At 42.3% G+C, this 12,752-nt stretch overlaps 2 protein-coding genes across 2 annotated transcripts; both read right to left on the bottom strand.

Annotated features, from left to right (window-relative positions):
* Positions 1 to 308: 308 nt before the first annotated feature.
* Positions 309 to 7,588, bottom strand: LOC137799892 (metallophosphoesterase 1-like; the record flags this gene model as incomplete). The annotated part of the gene is made up of 8 exons (XM_068596744.1): positions 7,141 to 7,588; positions 6,864 to 6,972; positions 5,348 to 5,451; positions 4,325 to 4,405; positions 2,782 to 2,890; positions 2,344 to 2,424; positions 742 to 864; positions 309 to 512 (listed from the first exon to the last, which is right to left on the bottom strand). Coding segments are annotated over exons 1-8 (1,062 nt in total), but the record flags the coding sequence as incomplete, so codon positions are not given.
* Positions 7,589 to 10,301: 2,713 nt separating this feature from the next.
* Positions 10,302 to 12,419, bottom strand: LOC137799891 (cathepsin Z-like; the record flags this gene model as incomplete). The annotated part of the gene is made up of 5 exons (XM_068596742.1): positions 10,302 to 10,444; positions 10,628 to 10,793; positions 11,491 to 11,641; positions 11,864 to 12,043; positions 12,256 to 12,419. Coding segments are annotated over 5 exons (775 nt in total), but the record flags the coding sequence as incomplete, so codon positions are not given.
* Positions 12,420 to 12,752: the final 333 nt, after the last annotated feature.

Raw genomic sequence — 12,752 nt, 5'->3', positions numbered from 1 at the left:
TTATCTTTATTCATTGTAGATATTCATATTCCACTATGAACAAAAATATCCGGCTCCGAATCATGTTTTGCGACACGCAGCCGACAGACGATTCATCGAAGAATAAATAATTGTCAAGAATCAATTTGATCTCCGAGTTGCTATTTCAATGTCTTCACTGTTGCTGTTTCAGGTGAAGGCCCAACAGCACGGGACAGCTAGTGTGTTAGTTTATCAGAGGACTGAAAACAGCTGACTGCTGAGGTTATGAATGACAAAATATTGATTATAGCAGCTTAAAAAATGTTCTGCAAAACAGAAGTGTGTACTTTTTCGACACAAAGAGTCTCTAAACAGCGCAGCAGCGCTCTCCGGGTGTCGACTCCGCTCACCAGGATGAAGCTGGGGTTGTTTCTGTTCCTCCAGCTGAAGGATGGCACGCTGATTTCTGGGTACTTGTTGTCATGGAGAACCTCACATCCGCTGTGGGTGTGTCCGCTCAGGATGAGGCGGGGCTTAAACCACTGCAGCAGCTGAGGACAGAAATCCCACATTTACTTCAGAAGCCGGTTGCCGCTGGCTTACATCACCAGTTTCATCATCATCATCATCCTCCTCATCATCATCCTCATCATCTGCGGCCTCTGTACAGGATTATTTCTGACAGCAGACCGCTGTGCTGTGTTTTAATTGGATGCAACCGCTCCGGAGAAGTGAAGCCCCCACAGTGGAGCCGGTGTGACGAGACTGCAGAGCGCTCACCCTCTGTGAGGCCTCCTTGGACAACACGTCGTACTTCTCTCTGAACAGCAGGTGGCGCTCTTGAGGCGGTGCAGCGTCCAGTCCCGTGCAGCCGGCATCGCTCACCCTGAACAGAGGATAGTGCTGCAGCACCGGGAGAACATGGGAGTTAATACCTTTTTATTGTTTTTTGTTTGTTTTTTAATTCTAGAAGGATGTTGAGGACATTTGATATCTCGCAGGGAAAAAGATTGACGGGAGTTGATGTCAAGATCCTGAGATGTTTAGTCCCAAAACCCGGCTAAAGCAACCACTTCACACAACAATTACAAACAATAAATTAGCCGATTGGCTGAAAATGAATCAACACAAATTTGTCATTTATCAAGGAAAACGTAATAATTCATCTACTTTTTATTAATAAATAAATGTTTTCTGGTTCAAGCTTCTGAAATGTGAGGATTTACTGTTTTTTACGGTTTATTTAATTGTATATAGGTTAACATGTTTGGGTTTTGGACAAAATTAGTAATTTGTACAAGTAATGTGTAACTGAGTAATGTGTTAATATTTTGAAATAATACATGTTTTATGCATGTTAGACACATTTATCCAAAATTCTTTTGGTTTTTTTCTGGATCTTCCCAAAACAATTGGACATAGTTTGTGGGATTTGAACAGCAGGTGGGTGCACAGCGTTACTCTAGTCCACGGTGTCGGTTAACGGGGCAACTGCTAGTTAGTTGTTCTTTATAATCTTTTTAGAATAACCTACTCAGAACTGTCAGAAAACAATGACAAATGTCTTCAAACGCTTGTGTTGTTTCTGTAGCCGCGCTGGTAGAGCAGGTCGGGCCCAAAGCCAGAATGGATTTGATTTACAGTGATGTGGAACAGACACATGAATTCAAACATCAAATCAACTGCTTACATATCTGCTTGAAGGGATGTTTAAACATTCCCACGAGGCAGCTTCTTCCTCACTGTGACTCATGCTTGTGTGCTTTACTTACTAACTAAGTTTAGACAAGTGGACGCCACTGAATGGGAGCGAGTTAACCACACAATAGTCAGTTAGACATGACTAACCTTACACCCTTTGTTCTGTTTATCACCAGCACACACACTCGATACACTTTCTTCTTCCTCCTTCAGACTGCTTTGCTCAAAGACCCATTTTATAGTCTCAAAGTTCCTTGTTCCAACCTTGTGGGACTCACTTTCTTACTTTCTCCGGCGCAGTACGAATGTTTAAATCTGTCCTGCTGTCCATACTGGCTGGTAATAGATCCGTCTCATGTCATTGACAGGAGAATAAAACCACGGCCCTCCCAGATAATTTGAGCGGATCAAATTCAGTAGGTGTCCTATTAGTGAGAAATGATTTTCTTTCCTTTGATCATCCCTCTCCTCTGAGGTCACCGAGGAGCCAGGAATGGGTAATAGGACAGGAAGTACACATTCATCTTCCCTTGTACATATGAGTTTGTGATTACGGAGACAAGCTCGATCACTTCAGCACTGATTCTAGAGGAGCTTCTGATGAAGAGCGCTTGTATCCTTCCCCGCTTCGCGCGTTAAGACAGAAAGAGAGAACACCAGCAGAGCGCAGCAGCGCTTTACCTGCAGCATGATGGGAGGTGTGGGAGGGTAGAGCTGCGCGGCCTCGCAGCTGTCCGTCACCCCGCTGCCCGACTGTGAACTCTGCAGGAAAGACAGCGGAGTCTTAGCGTACCGTCTTATCCACGAGCTCGCAATATGTCCTCCAACGACGTTTGTTGTTTTGTTTCCCTCCACTTCTCGTGCAGGAAGACAGAAACACAATCAGCCGCCGCTTTAAAAAAGCAGCCAAACGCCTGCTCCAAGTACGACTGCGCTTCGGGATGGAAGTGTGTGTTTTTCCTTCTTCCGCCCCTTGACTTTGAGTCTTTCTCACTACACGAGCAGCAGAGAGTGTGTGTGTGTGTGTGTGTGTGTGTGTGTGTGTGTGTGTGTGTGTGTTCAATTTGCCGACAGCCCGAACGCCTGCAAACCAACTTCCAAACAAAATGTTCCCCGCACCTGAAGAGAGCAGTTGAGGTCTCTGGAGAGTTTGATCAGCTCCTTCTCCACCGACTGGCAGATGGGACAGCCGTCGCCGTGAAGGGCCACGCTGTTCACCAGCAGGAAGCTGGAGAGAGAAGACACGGCAACAACACTCAGCAACTGTGCCAGGAAGTCGGAGAGAAGACACGTCGTATAACAATGTTCTCATTCTGGGGGCATTCAGAGCATTTGGTTGAGCGCCTTCACAATGAATCCAGCATTGCTGCGGTGACCTCTGTGGGGTTAGAGGTCGACTGTTGAGCGGCTGACACCAGCTCAGCGGGGTGTCTCTTCATGTGACAGCACACACGCAGGATGTATTTTATGGATATTTTAGGCATTTGAGGACTTCCTTGTGAAACTAGATGAAACAATGTACATCAGGGTTTAATAATGAGTATTTGTATCATTAATACTTAGTGTTGTCGACATTTCACAACATTAATATTCTAAATGGGTCCCTTTGTATTTCCTGTTTTGATCACGCAGTAGCAGACAGGAAGTGAACAGGGAACAACGCTGTTGCCGTAGCAACAGAATGGGGACAAAAAGGTCTGTAATCGATACAAAGTTACAGTTTAAAATTATTAAAGTTTTCATTTTAGCACCTTTTTGCATTAGTTACACCTGTATAATGAAAACATAATGCATAGTTGGGAAATAAGTAACAAAAACAGTAATCTACAATGTAAACAATGAAATACATAATGAATTATTTTTAGTTTAGTTATGCAAACATGAGTCTATTTTTTCTTTCTGTATTACATATATATATATATATGTATATATATATATATATATATATATATATATATATATATATATACATATATATATATATATATATATATATATATATATATATATATATATATATATATATATATATATATATATACTATATATATATATATATATATATATATATATATATATATATATATATATATATATACATATATATATATTACTCATTGTATTAAAGGATTTATGTCTATGTTGGATTCCTAAAACCATATTTTCTTAAATAAAGTGAAATAATGATAGAATATTAGAATAAAACAACATGTCTGTCTAAAATAAAGATGAAAATAAATGACTTCAGTTGAAACTTCATGAAAAAACAATGCACCGCACAATAATTGAACTTTAGTTATGAACATCCTTGTAGCTAGTTTCATATTGTAGTGAATATACCAGAACGTCTTATAGTTTCATATATTCAGTTTCCAGGAAAACAAGAAGAAGGTTTAAGGACTTTCAGGACTCACTACCAAACTAAATGGGCGGGAAGTAGATTTTTTGCATAATCAGCAGACTGTGAAAACTGAAATGCAAAGTCATATTTTTTTGCCTTGAAGCAAAGATCTCAGATCTCTGGAGAAGTGAACTCTCTTGTCTTATTTAAGAGCACTCCTCCCGTCACAGACTGCCTCTCTAGGGGGGGATTAAACCTGTGACCTTCCGGTCTGATGAGTCACGTTCCTGCGGGGTCCTCATGTGCGTCGCATCCACTCACTTGACTCCCTTTTTGGTGACGATCCTGGTGGAGGAAGCGTTGAAGACCTTCTCGAAGCGCTGCAGCTTGAACCAGTCCATCCTGCGGGGAGACAGACAGACGACACGCTCACCACACGGAAATCAAAATAGCCAACCTGCTGCTCGGTCTGCCACGTCGGTCCGTCACGCGGGGTTACATAAGAGTGTGTGTCTGCATGCTCCCAAATTTATGAATCACATAGGCATGAAATGACAAACTGCAGGAGGATTTCATGCAGCGTGGTGTGTTTGCTTTCACCGCTTCTTCCACTGAGAGTTTAAGAAGAAGAATTTCAAACAAAAGAGGGGGTTACGTACACACACGCACGCACACGGACACGCACAAAGAACGCAACCTCAACGCAATATAATGCAATCTGATACTGACAGTCAGGCTCAATAAACATAAAGTAAGACCTCTGTAATACTAGTTTTATCTTGAACAGTTGAGTCTGTCAGGTCTCCAGTATGTCGTCTGTAATGAAGCTTGTTACAATAACATTTACAACAATATTTTAACATATCGCCGTCCCATAAAACAACACATGAGACGTGACCTCAGTGTTCTTGCAGATAACTAGAGAATGTCATGACCTTGTTCAGTATATCTCAGTAAAAGTCCTCCTCATTGGCTCATAATCAAATATTTCCTCAAAGATAATGCAACATGGACAAAGTCCCTTTGTTCTTATCGTCTGCTGACTCGGCACTCTAACAGCATATGAGGCTTTTATTCACATTTATTTGGCAGCCAATAGTCTTCTTTAGATACAACAGCTTTTCTTCCGGTTTCAGATGTTTGTAACCGAAGAATACAATTTTAAAAAATCATCACCCAGAGGTATTGTGAGGTCTAACAAGTGAGGAATTTAAAGTCCTTCTTTTATTGTGACGCCCGACCTGAACTCATGACAGCTTTATCAGAGGTTACCTGAGCCTGGTGGAGTATGAAGACTAAAGGTTGAACCATAAAAACAATAAGCCTGTTCAGCCTGTTTCTTACTCATAATGGAAACCGATGTCATGGTTGCCGACCAGTACGACCAGTTCGGTGTCAGCGGAGTGTCTGAACATCCTGTGGAAGCGCCGCACGTCGTCCTCCCAGTGCTGCAGAGAGACAACACAAGCACACACTTGAGCGCCGGGCCTTTAATAAGACCAAACCCGCCTGGGAAGCTTCATGAGAGCTAATGGGATCTCTGTGGGTCACCCAGCAGCTCCCATGGGTGCCTGTCTGAGCCGGGTGGCTTTGATTCACACTCCAGATTCAATTCTGCACCTGCAGGGGCCCAAGCCGCACACAGGAGACATTTAATTACATCAGCGCTCTGGGTTTACGTGATGTTTTTTCTTCTGATGTGTCTCTAAATGACTCCCGGGTGCTACTCTGAACTAGGGGGGGGATTGACAGATGCACGCATTACAAAAACAATGCTGATTTTAGGTTCTGAAATGTGTAGATTTGCATCTTTTTTTTTATGGTTTATGTCTTTTTGAATTAGTAAAAAAAAAAAAAGAGGAAATAGCCATTAGTTGCTGCGTGCCCTACTTGTGTTATGATTTCTCTTTCTGTAAATTCAAAGCTTTGAATTATTAAGAGAAAGCCTGAGACAATAAGTCAGTTAAAGGGAACTATTCTTTATCAACCACAGTTACATGTACACAAGAAGGTCTGTGAAACCCCATGAGCCTCCAGGTCAGGATTTCTGGAAAGAGACTTTTCCAAATATATGTAATTGATGCTCTGAGCACCACAAGTGGAGTGCCACATAGTCCTGTTCTATTGGAGAGTAGGCAGACATCTTGATGTTTCCCAAACTACCAAAACATACATATATATATAGTTTAGATTTTGTCAAACTGACTGTGCTTTCAAGTTCTAAAACGTGAGGATTTCCACTGTCATTCGAGAAAATAATTGATACACAACGAAAAGATCTCGATATAGCTGCAGACTTCCTCCAGTATTTATTTTTCTGAAAATGTAAAGCTTTTGGGCCCTTCCTCTTGCAAACAAAAAACATCCCACAATTTACAGAAGAGATGCCAAGCGAGTGTGAAAATGAACGAGGGGAACATAATAGATTATTGGAGACGTTACCGTCTGCAAGCTCTATTTCCTGTTTTAATGAGGCTTTCCTGCGTGCTGCACTTGCTCAACACCTCATCTTTCTTCCATCTGACTTGACGGATCACATATGACGATCCAGTAATAGATGTGTGAGCTTTTCTCCCAGATGATGTTTTTGTTTTTTTCCTACAGGATGAATGAACCTTGAAGAGCTGAGAGGATGCAGGTTGCTGCTGTTGTTTATGTTTTCCTTGAAAAAACCTGCAGCCTCCGGTGCCTGGATGGTACAAGGTGATGATGATGATGATGATGACCAGAGAGTGCTGGCCCCTGCTCTGCATCTTCTTCCACCATCACCATCATCACTACCACCATCCTCCTCATCCTCATCATAAGCACGGTGGGTTTTCAGACAAAGCAAGAAGGGAACAAGGGAGCTCTACGTTACCTTCGGTGAGCTCCACTTGCCTTCGTCGAAGATATCCCCGAGAATAAACACTATTTCGGGCCTGAGCAGCCACAGAGCGGTCTGGAAAGCCCTCTCCATCTGCCATTCCCTGTGCGTTTGGAGACAACAAGTAAGCGTCATTCGTTGTTTTTGTTTACAGTCCTGCAGAGCCCCGGAGCACGAACGGCTGGATCGAGGACGAGTGATGGATTGCTTCTTAAAAAAAAAAAAAAAAAAAAAAAAATACAACATAAAACAAATAAAAAAAAGACATTACCTCCTCAGCTTGTCGAACCAGTGTCCTCCGACGGCTCCGAGGAGGTGCGTGTCCGACAGCACCATGGCGCGGACCGCTGCGTCCATCGGCCGGCCGTCGATGCCCTCTCCCCCGCGTGCATGGCTGATCTTCGGCCAGGCGCACTTGAGGATGGTCGGGAAGTAAATGAGATACTCGCAGTAAAAGAAAGCGCCGCCGACCAGGAGGATCAGCACCAGCGCGACCATCCACCTGACGCTAAACCTCGGCATCTCGTTGTTATTCGGCGTCTGGGATGCCCTGAACTGGCGCACTGGCGGTGATGGAGCGGTCCATGAGGCATCTTCCCCCCCTCGTCCAGACGCGACTGTTCAGGTCTCCAGCCGTGTGATGCTCATGGCAAGTGGCTCTGAGGCCCCGTTGTTCCCGGTGTTCAAAATATGAGATATAAAGTATAAAAAAAACGCAAAATGCCCTCAGCCTGTAGAGAGACATGCAGCCGAGAGAGGAGCAGCAGTCTGCAGCTGATGCGCAACCAACTCGCACCTCTCTGCTCTGAACCGTCAAGCTGGAAACAGCATTTCCGGTGCTGGTTCTTTCAAAAATAAAACTGAAAATGCAATTTTACGATCGCATCTATTTGGAAAATGATGTGTGTTTTAAAATGGAATATGTGATGTACTCAGATGTTTTACCTCAGTAAAAGTAGCAATACCACACGGTACAAATCGTGGCAATTATGTAAGCTTTTATTTCTCCCACCACTTGGTTGGGCAGGTTACACACAACTACAGATATATGGAACACATATGTAAAATATCTTAAAAACAATCATTACTGTCAAATAGCATTTCTTGTGAGTGATAGTGGTTGAGAAAGTATACAAGTAAACGCATTCAAATCTTACATAAAGTACAAAAGTAATATCATCAAAGTATATGTTAAGTACCAAGAGTAAATTCACTCATCATGCAGCATGGCACGTTTCAGAATGAAATATGATAATTATTCATGTATCAATGTGTAAGCATCACTAATATTTTTTCAGCATAACATACAACTTGTGTTACACTCTTGTAAATACATCTTAAATGTATCTTTTATTTTTTTATTATCTCACAAAGTCCCACTTTTTTCTCTCTCAAACGTGGCAAATTAAATTCAATAAAAAAAAAGAAGAAAATCGGCCAACTTCCGGTATTTTTCTTGCGAACACCTGCTGACTTGACTGTATGATCGAGGAGAGGTGGAGGGTGGGAGGGATGGCCAGACCGAGATAGAGGAACAACAAGACTTGAGTTAAAAGTTCATAAAGAAGCCATGTTATCATTTCGTAACCAATAGGACTGTTAATAAATCTGATCAGTGGTCAAATCTGACAAAATCTGGCATCTGTCCACACAAACATACAAATACTAACAGATGGAAAGGAGCCAACACCTATGGGACAAAGGAGATTAAGTGATTACGAGCTGAAATCTAATCAGCGGGAGACCGCTTGTGTGTGCAGCCATGAAACTACAAGCAGAGGAGTTTCAGCCACACAGGAAACTACTTTAACCAAACTGATCTATTTATGGCCTTAAGCTACACCTGCTCAACCAGTCGGTCTGCGTTCACGAGTCATGCATGTTCCTGTTATGATCTGCTTTTGCATGCAAAGAGGGGCCCCTTGACTCACGTCCTGTCTTCCCGCTGACTCTCCCTAAAACATTTGTTGAAACTTATGTTCAGAGCGAGACTTGACTCGTGCAGAATGGGGAAGCTGCAGGAGTGAAAAGTAGAGCATTGCAACATCAGCACGGAGAGGAAACGGATGCATGGCAACATGACTACAGGGAAAGGCATCTCAGTTTTTCAGACTTGTGAATTCTTTGTATAAATGATTCTTTTTGTCTCGAGAAACCAAAGTAAGAGGGTGGAGCCTCAAAACTCTGCTCCCCTCCAGATGTTGGGCCTGGCTTTGCTCCACTCACAAGTCGGAGAGGGCGTGAATTGCAGAGGACATGTATTTGCTTTAAATTGTAAACTGACTCTCAAATGTGCGACTTGGTTGTAAACCCTGGAACTGATTAACAGAGCTGTCCTGTGAGTAGAAAGAAGAAAGCGCTGATATCAACAAACCCACATCACGTCTTTATGTAAAAAGATTGTTCACACAAAGAAACTCAAAAGCTGGGAGCGGTCAGAGGCTTTAGTCTCTCCTGTGGGTCAAACTATGAACACATTAATAACATATGACTACTAGGCGCTGTAGCAAATGCCACATTTGAACAAAATAATAAATAGTGCATCTGTTGGACACTATATTCAGCCGTGGATTAATACACATTGATTTGTTTTTAATGTTGTTTTGTGGCACAGAAGAAGATTAATCAGTCCGCATTAAGGATTCTTGCATCTGTTCATCGTCGACAAAGAATATCACGCTTCATTAACGCAACAACTGAAGACATTTCCGCGAGTCGAGTGTGCACTTCAGGAGATGACGCCCCGCTCGTGTTATAGGGAAGTGGTGAAAGTATCTGCTGCTTCTCTGCGATACGGATTTGATTTATGGTAACTCTCCATGGTCCGCTCATTATGAGATCCTTGTGCAGATGTTATGCTGTGTGGGTGAAAAGAGAAGTGCAACTGTAAGCTCCCCTTACCTGAGGCCTGCCAACGCTGTTTCACAGCTGAATTTAAAAGTGAGAGGAGTGATACAAGTAATGGTGAAGAACCAGCAGCTTTTGCACTGTTTTCTTTAAAAGAAAATTGATATTTTAAGCTTGACATTTAATTCAGGAGGGGCAGGTCACCTATCCAGGTTGCATTTTCTGACCTAAGAAATGATCTATTATGATAATAATATTAATCTGTGTTAGAATATTTATTTAAATGTAGTGTCTGAATGTGGTTCAGCTTGTAAATGAGAGTTAGAGTTAGATGAGAAGACACTATGTGGGGCAAACAAGTAGCTGGAGCCAAAGGTACACAATCCTTAAAAACAAAATCACTATTTAACAAGTTCCCTTGAATTGAACTAATTCAACCAGCAGAGACTCCAGGAAGTTACTGCTCCTATTCAAGACACTTTGGCAAATATCCCCTCTAACAAACACAATATTTTCCTAAAGAATACCTTTCAATTGATACAAACTAGTTTCAATGTCTAAAAAAAAACAGAGTCATGACAAAACTGAAGCCTTTCCATCACTTTAATAAGACACTATATCACCACAGGGTCTCCATATGCACAGTGCTTCTCAATACCAAGGTTGAACCAATTTCCTTTTCCTCCTTTATAGGCACTGGTGACTATTCTTGCCCAGCCGTGTTCTCCCTGAAAACAAAACATGTGTTTTTATTCTGCATGCAGGAAAGCAAAGTCAATGACACCACTGGGTCGCAACTTAAAAGATAAGAGAGTGAAGTCATGACTTTGAAAGTAGTGAGGTGTGCACATTTTAGCCGCAGGGCTGATTCATGTCAGACTGAAAGCAGAAAGAGAGAGAGAGAGACCAACCCAAAACTCTCCCCAGGAGTTCCTGACGATCCAGTACTCGGTTTCATCCTCGGCCACGCCCCAACCAGCCACAGAGACAATGTGATTTGGCAAAGACAGCGGGTGAAACTCGGAGAAGATCCCTCCAGTGTATTCCTCCAGGCCGTCGGTGGCCATCAGGGCACAACTGAAAGACAGAGTGGAGAGTTTCTCAAGTCTGAATCTTTTTTTCGTGGAAAGGGCAGTGCTTTCGGGCTGTAAAAGCAGCAGTAAATATTGCTCTAGTTAAATTAAATGTGTCTCAGGCAGTGTGGGAACTTTGAGTGTCACATGCAGTTTTCTGATCGAAATTATTTGCAGTCAGATGTTGTTTTCAACACATACTGACGCTCATATTTCATGAAAAAGTTGTTTTAACTCAATCTGCAGGTATTAGAAAAGAATATTTATAAGACCTTGTTCATACAGCATGGATTTTCTTTAAAGACTAAATAAAGCTGTCAAAGCCAGAACTTTACTGAAGTAATAACAGCTCGTGAAAGATATTAAGCTATAAATGGACAGATTAAGGAAAATAAGGCAATTGTTGGGTGATGTAAGTCTAAGTTGTGTTTATTAATAAATTGGATACATGGTGAAAAATGTGTCTGAATGTTAGATACAAGATGAATAGTTTACTGTATTTTGAAGACGAATGCAAGTGAAATAAAGTTATACTCCTGCTGCTGCTTTTCTCAGTTTTTAAATGATAAAATATGTATCTAAAAATAAAAACGTCACTATGATGAAGAATCGCTGTGAAAAGTTCGAGCTGAATCACTTCACACAGAGTGTGTAGGTGGATGGATAATTAGGAAATGACTGGGGAGGATGACTTACTCTACCTGATGGGCCCATTGCTGTAAATTTCCGCTTTTATCTTGTTTCTCCCAGAAACTTTTCCATAGTCGCCCACTTTCCAAATAGTGTAGTTCTTCACGATGGCACAGGATTGGAAGAAGGAGCAGGTGCCACACTGGTTGAACTGCTCACACTCTAAAACAAATGACATGATCTATAATGATTCACAGCGCAGTGCAACGCGTACCCTGCAATTTCATTTCATTTCCATGAAGATACATTTTTTATTTCCAGTATACTGTTACAATGTGATGTAAAAAGCAAAATCGCAAATGTGTTTAGACCAGGGTGTCCACATACTTCTGACAATATAGTGTAAATTCAACATGGTAAGATAGAAATTGTATATTTGTATACTTTGGTTTTTGGCTTGGTAGTTGTTGCAGGTTTCATCAGGAATGCCTCTCTCGTGTGCGTAGGCGTAGACTTTCATGTGATCTCCTCCGTAACAAGAGCCCGCCCCCCCACAGTCTATCACGTTCTGGACTGACAGGTAGGCCGACGGCCACGCCCCTCCGCGCTTCACGTTGATACGGTCTTGGAGAAAAGAGCGACAATGACAAACGGTAAAGTTTAGTCAAAGGATCAAAGGATGCTTTCACTTGGGTGGGCGATTAGAAATTGCTTAATATAGCGCATCACAATATGCATACTGTATATAACATTTTTTACATCAATCCCAATTTCTGTCTATCCCTCTATTACCATCTTGTCTTATCTCCTCCCTCCTCAACCCCCCACTTGATTACCAGCGAGTGCACTGGTGGCTCCCATGGCCCAGCAGGACCCACAGTACTGGGGGATGTGCTGGTTCCGTGTGACGCTCACATAATTCTTTCCCTCGATGTTCCTCCAGTCCCAGGACGGAGGAAGGTCCGACACCTTCACATACTCATGTGGGCGGGGCCGTGTCCTGAAATAAGTCAAAATGATGAGGCTCATATCCAGTTATCCAGTGATCTTGTAGGATATAGACACATCAATGCATTTGTGATGTAGAAACATATGATAACGCAGAAAAGTCATGTTTCAATTAGACATTTATGATGCCCCTCCCACTTTCTTAGAGGCTGTTTCAGCAGAGGAGGGTCGTTAGCTTGATTAAGCCCACCTGGGCCTTTTGGTTGTGCACCTTGATTGTGTTAGTTTTAAGTGTAACCATGCATGGATTTCCTCCTGGTCACATTCCCTGAGTCAGTTTGTGACAAATGGGGCCTGGTCCCGGATGCCAACCCATTTGGTCAGA

The sequence above is a fragment of the Clinocottus analis genome, unplaced genomic scaffold, assembly GCF_023055335.1.
Source record: "Clinocottus analis isolate CAN_PGR_092001 unplaced genomic scaffold, fCliAna1.0.p SCAF_399, whole genome shotgun sequence".
Lineage (NCBI taxonomy): Eukaryota > Metazoa > Chordata > Actinopteri > Perciformes > Cottidae > Clinocottus > Clinocottus analis.
Note: the sequence above shows the minus strand (reverse complement) of the source record. Positions and strands in the feature narration are given on the sequence as shown.